The following is a 6,400-nucleotide window of genomic DNA, read 5'->3' as shown; positions in this document are numbered from 1 at the left end:
ATGACAATACGAAATTCAGAAAAGATATAAATGTCAGCATCAGTCTCTCCTTTTTTTCTTCTTTTTTTTCCCTCCACCAATTTCATCAGGTCCATTAATTAGATATTTGCTCTCATTAACTCCAAAAACTAAAATTCCACTTTTGCCCCTACACTGACCACGCTACCCCTCCTTTCTGCATGCAAACGTCCTATTCAGCTGATATCGTCCCCCCTCACTTATTTACCATCCCGCCACTGGCACACGTGTCTGGTCAGGCGGTATAAACGGCACTGAAAAGGCCACCCGCGGGACGCACGTGTGAGAAAGCAGTTTGCATGTGCCAAAGTAACCCCGGTTACCTTAAGCTAACCTCGAATTAAACTAACCATCGAATCAGGACTAGTTAATTAGTTTATAAAGGATCACTGAAAGACCGCATGTGACCTCGTTACGCCGCTGGTATAAATACCCAGCCGTCCTCCCCATACAAGGCCAGCAACATCCCGAGAGGAAGAGGAGAGAAGAGAGGTGTTCTAATGGAGGTCTCACTGTGTAAGCTTTCTGGGAGAATCCGAGCACACTGGAGTGGCCTCTGCTTTCCCCCTCCTTATTCCTGAAGGAGAGCAACGAACCCATTTGGGTCAATGCGCTTCCTTTGATGTTCCCGTTCATGAATGTGAGCGAGAAAAGGGAAGGACAGGAGCGAATTATTCCGAGTTCTTTCTCTATTTTGACCATGTTCTCTCCGTTGTCTGAGCGGGGAATAGAATGCTGCTCTTTTTGTTGCTGTGATCTCGGTGTCTGATTGGAAAATCGTTTCATCTGTTGCAAGGAATCGCTGCATGTCCGCGACTGCTCTTCTTCGTATCTGATTCCACGGAGAAAGGTCAAAAAAATCCCTCTTTTCTGGTTTTTTTCTGTGTTCCCTTGTCCTGGTACCGTAGAGCTAGAATAGTAGATTTTGGAGATTATTGTTGGATTTGAAGGGCTCGGAGTGGAGGCCGGGAAGTCTGCGACCCGGGACGTGAAGATGATCGATCTGCCGCCGGATTCCGATAGCGAGATCGGTTCCGAAACACTAAATTCCAGCCAGAGCTCCATGAGCGGCGGGAGCTGCGACCGCAGCAGTAGCGTCTCCCGCCTCTCCTTCGACGCCGCCGCCGCGCCGGCGACCGACTCGTCCGGCGGCCAACGCCCCTGCTCGCCCTCCGGGCTGGCCACGAAGCCCCACCGCTCGTCGGACCCCGCGTGGGCGGCGATCCGGTCGCGGCTCCCGGCCCGGCTCGGTGCCCGGGACTTCAAGCTGATACGCCGGATCGGGAGCGGCGACCTCGGGACCGTCTACCTATGCCGGCTCCGGGAGGAGCCACGGTGCCCGGAGGCAGCGCCGGCGTGCGAGTACGCGATAAAGGTGGTGGACAAGCTGGCGCTGGGGAAGAAGAATAAGCTGGAGAGGGCGGCGACGGAGAAGAGGATTCTGAGGGTTCTCGACCACCCTTTTCTGCCAACTTTGTACGCCGACTTCGACGCCTCGCCGCATTTCTCGTGCGTGGTGATGGAGTACTGCAGCGGCGGCGATCTCCACACCCTTCGCCACCGCCAGCCCGGCCTCCGCTTCTCCGTTACCGCCGCCAGGTTGGAAAAGAACAGTTCTCCCCTTCTCCTCCTTTTTTACCTTTTCCAATTAAAAAAAAGAGAGATAATCTACCTTTTAATTATTAATTTTCTGCTTATTGTCTCCATTTTCAGACGGATCAAGCGGTAAGATTCATATTTTCCTCCCATTTTTCACTTTTGAATTTCCGTCAAAATTTAGTGATTTTATTTTTTAAAATTATTAAAGCGAAAAGTAATAATATTCCATTAACGCCGTTATGGTTCCTAACTGTTACTACTCGGTCTCTCGGCGGTCAGCAGTGATTTAATGACACCACCTCTTTATGCTTGAGTAAAGTGTTAATATTAACAGCTAAGTTATGACCTAAGCAGCGAAAACATCAAATCATAGACAGAATTAACAGCTGCAGTTTCTTTTTTTAATGAGGATCAGTGGCCATTGCTTCAACAGCGTGTGATTCATCTGCTTTACATAAACCCTAGCTCTGGACAACGGCCGTTATGTCTAACTCTGCACCTTCTTTTAGTAGTAAAAAATAATAATAATAATAATAATAATAAATAAATATTATAATGATAGTATCTTTTCAAAACAAACAAATTCCTGCCCTCACCTGTCCATTTCACACTGCATCACCAAAGTTTTGTCCTCAGGAACCCTGCAAACTTTTTTTTCCCCATACCTTGCAGAAATGCGTCCACTTGGCGCTTTGTTCCCATTCTGTCGTCATTATTGAGCCGTAAATTTTCCTTTTTTGTTTCCGGAAACGCGCTGATGCCCGTATTCAAATCCCGTTCCAGGTTTTACGCGGCGGAAGTACTGCTGGCCTTGGAGTACCTCCACATGCTGGGAATCGTGTACCGCGACCTCAAGCCCGAGAACATCCTCATCCGATCCGACGGCCACATCATGCTCTCCGACTTCGACCTCTCCCTCCAGTCCACCGCATCCCCCACGGTCGAACCGCTGGACCCCACCGCCCCCGCCGACCCTTCCTGCCTCCCCCACCGCCTCTTCCATACCCGCAAGCCGCCCGGTTCTCTCCCGGACCGCCGATTCGTGGCCGAGCCGGTCGCCGCCCGGTCCTGCTCCTTCGTCGGGACCCACGAGTACGTCGCCCCCGAGGTCGCCTCCGGCCTGTCCCACGGCAGCGCCGTCGACTGGTGGGCCTACGGCGTCTTCCTCTACGAGCTCCTCTACGGTCGCACCCCCTTCGCCGGGCCCACCAACGAAGCCACCCTCCGCAGCATCGTCAAGCAGCCCCTCGCCTTCCCCGCGGCCAGGGGCCCGGCCGACTCTACCGCCCGGGATCTCATCTCCGGTCTGCTCGTCAAGGACCCGGCCTTCCGTCTCGGTTCGAAAGGGGGAGCTGCCGACGTCAAAGCCCATCCGTTCTTCGAAGGCCTGAACCTGGCTCTCCTCCGCTCCTATCGGCCTCCGGTGATTCCCGGTCCAGCCGGGGCCAAACCGTGCCGCGAGCGTCTGGAGCCGGCCCGGTTCGACTATTTCTAATATGAACCGAATCGACCACAGGCTTCGGCTCTTTTTCTCAACCCAGGAAACGGGCTGACGTGGTATTCCGGTTGGTTCCAGCGCACGCGATCTTAAAGCCCAATGGGGAGTCGCCACGTGTGGAAGACTTGCTAGCCACGTCTAGTTATTACCGGGAGACAGGAGCTGGAATTTTTCCTCGCCCGTTCTTTCTTGTTCCCTCTGTGAAGTAGAAAAGAATCCAGTTACGTACGGGGAGGTGTGGGGGAGGGTTAATTATTAAGCTTCAGAATGTATAGGGGCATTGACTTATGAACAAGCCTTCTCGGAAGTACATACAATTATAAATATTTTGCACGATCTTCGATGCGTACTGTTCTTCAAACAATTATTATTTTTCCTTTCACAAAGTATTAATGATTTGGAGACTACTTGCAGGCACCTTGCCTCGATCTCCAAACCCTCAATTATGGCCGCTAATACAGTACCTAGACTCCCAGCTAGTCACAGCTAATTCCAAGTCTAAAAGCTTTCGAACTCAGTAGCCAAATCTGGCAGATTTGGCATTCGGATGGTCTGTGTCGGACGGCGGCCCCTCCTGCACCAAAATTTTTGCAGTAGTTGTATATGTTGGGATGGTCTTAATGTTGTTTGACTTTCTCTTACTTTGATCGCCACCAAAGGCTTATTAATGAACTGGGTCCGATTTAAGGACCCATTCCTGAACCAAATGGTATGATACCACATTGTTGATGCACACAGTCACGTCTTAGACCTGTGCTACGTTCCATTGATTTGGCTCAGGCGCATGGGCTTATATATATATATATATATATATATATAAAGTTTTGCTGGGTACTATAAATTGCGAGCAGGCGACGGACCAGTCCCAAGCCTGGTTGCGTTGCCGAGGCCCTGAGCCTTGGCCATCATCATAAATTTTCAGAAGGAAAGAAAGTCTGTAGCTGTCTGCCAGGGATGCAGGGCTACCATACGATCCTCTGCAAAACCTAGTGATGCTACCCCTCGATATGAAGTGATACTACGTACAACACGGCTGACGCTCACGTGATGCAGTGAATTTTCTTTTTACGCACGATGCTTTCGTATTCGTTTTTTTATATTTTTTGCGTAAGTTATCTTCAAACGTTTTGTTTAATTTTGCATGGGGATGGGTTAACAAGGAGTAATAATGAGGGACGTACGAGAGCAGGGCCTCTCCTACTAGAGGTAGCGCTGCTACCGCCGTGGCGAGCTAATATGTACTCCGGGGGAAGTGTGGGAGCGCCGCCCGAGGTGGTGAGGTGGATCGATCGGCGCTTGGTGCCGTTCGCATTCCTTTGCGTGGGGCTTCGACTCCCCAGACGAAATCCCTCGCCCTCCGTCCAGAGCCCGGAGGATGGTTCTGCTCCCGAGAGATGCCCCCGGATCTACTCTTTGATCCCTGGAAATAAACGAGTTCATATAAAACCATGTGTTACCCCTTGTACCATTTACTATCTATTTTAGATTGTTTTTGGTTCGAGAATAAATTAATCTTGGACAGGTACTGGATAAGAAATTTAATCAGTCAACCGCCAAAACTGTAGTTATTTTTAATAAAATGTAATTTTATATTACTCAACTGTTATATCTCCTTGTTAATCCATGTAAATCCAAGCATAAAGTGTCTGGTCTATCTACTAAAATATTATAAATTTATTTATGTAATTTTATTATTTAATATTTAATTAATGGCTTTCTACGCATAGTGGATAAATAAATTAAGTTTTTGATGTTATCTGATTTGAGGCATCTATGAAAGGCATTTTCTTTAGAATAGAATTTTTTCTGTCCAAATACAAATAGTTGGTGGGGGTCTGCTTCTAAATTATAACGAACCATTTCGTATCATCTTTAAAGTGCACGCTAACGAAAGAAAATCAAAGTCGAACCCAAACTAGCCATGAACTAGCCAAATTCAGATATATTGAAAATCAGGAAATTTGATTGAACCAACCTAACTCTCTCAATCCTCTTATGTATGGACACAATGCTCTTCTGAAATGCTTAATGAGTGCATTTGAGTCCACTCACTTAGTGCTCTTAATTTTTTTCTCTAATTTTGGTGTTACTCAAATAGAAGGAGATGTTGTTCTGATGGATGGGAAGTACAATTTCTTTTCTATTTATAGATGTAAAAGGGTGACTATAATTAGATGCTTAAGCATCCTTTCGTTCAATATATTTCTTCACATAATCCATCCATTCATCAAGGTTTGTATTCTTTGGGATCACCATTAAATCAAATGCGTCTATTCATGAGAATACATCTCTTCATCTACGGAAGTCACCCAAAAAATCTATTTGTGAAGCATCCATTTGGAATATCTTATGATAAGAGAAAATATCTCTACGCTTCTTTTTAAGATACCGCATGAAAAACAATTAAAGATGCGTCCATTGAATTTTCGTATAATTTTAGGAGAGGAGAGAGAAATAAAGATAAAAAACTAAATTCATTTATTTAGAAAACCAAGTTATTTAGGATTCTAAGATAATCTTTTATATTTAACTAGATTTATGTTTAGATAAATATCCAATATAAAATTTTAAAATATCAAAATTTTGGATTAAATATTTTATTAATAAACCAACAATCCCCCACATAATTTAAAATTTTGAAAATCATATAACACATGCAAAATACATCTGAATTAAGAATACTATACAATAAGCAAAGATACCTTATGGGTTTGAACTTTCACTTAGTGTTAACATATTTCATTTATAGAGTCCATAATAAATATAGTCTTGAACTAGTCTTTTTGATGCAAATTTTCCATGCCACACACATAGTTCTGGCTATTGTCGGATCCATTTGGGTTAATGCTTTTCGGCCTTACATTAGTATCTTAGTTTCATGAGTAATCTAGAGAGCCCAATCCTATAAGTTGCGGCCCCACAACCATATTCACATAGGTGAGTCCTTCAAGGGTGTCTGCAGCGGATGAACACCCAACACAATTAGCTACGAACCTATTAAAAATAATTCTCCTTCCTCTTATCGTTGCATTAAAAAACACTTTTACTATAACAGAACTGTGGAGTAATTATATCCGAATTAAATAATATTTCTCCTGTCATTCTAAAACAACTTGTTAGTACCCATTGAAGATTCTTTTTAGGATTTCCAATCAGTAAGGTTGGGTTGCCATTATTGGATGATTAATTTAGGAGTTTCAGTCACATTCCCTTCGTTAATTCTATAACTTGCTTTCTTGCAAGTCCTTTAGTTAGTGGATCTGCTATAATCCTAGCAAACCTTAT

The 6,400-nt window shown here is 45.2% G+C and overlaps 1 protein-coding gene across 2 annotated transcripts; it reads left to right on the top strand.

Moving 5' to 3' along the window:
• Positions 1-454: 454 nt before the first annotated feature.
• LOC103710515 (protein kinase PINOID-like) lies at positions 455-3,507 on the top strand. Of its 2 annotated transcripts, XM_008796254.5 has the most exons (3): positions 455-868; positions 969-1,617; positions 2,401-3,507. In XM_008796254.5, exons 2-3 carry the CDS (start codon positions 1,013-1,015, stop codon positions 3,110-3,112), a joined length of 1,317 nt encoding a protein of 438 aa, XP_008794476.3. In that variant the 5' UTR covers positions 455-868; positions 969-1,012; the 3' UTR covers positions 3,113-3,507. The 2 variants fall into 2 exon arrangements, with proteins under 2 accessions (XP_008794476.3, XP_089781417.1); XM_089925291.1 differs by having other exon boundaries at positions 455-1,617; positions 2,401-3,477.
• Positions 3,508-6,400: the final 2,893 nt, after the last annotated feature.

This window comes from Phoenix dactylifera, chromosome 9 (genome assembly GCF_051530095.1).
Source record: "Phoenix dactylifera cultivar Ajwa chromosome 9, Ajwa_hap1_PhDact_Kaust_v1.1, whole genome shotgun sequence".
Lineage (NCBI taxonomy): Eukaryota > Viridiplantae > Streptophyta > Magnoliopsida > Arecales > Arecaceae > Phoenix > Phoenix dactylifera.
The sequence above is the reverse complement of the archived record's forward strand: the minus strand, read 5'-3'. Positions and strand labels throughout refer to the sequence as shown.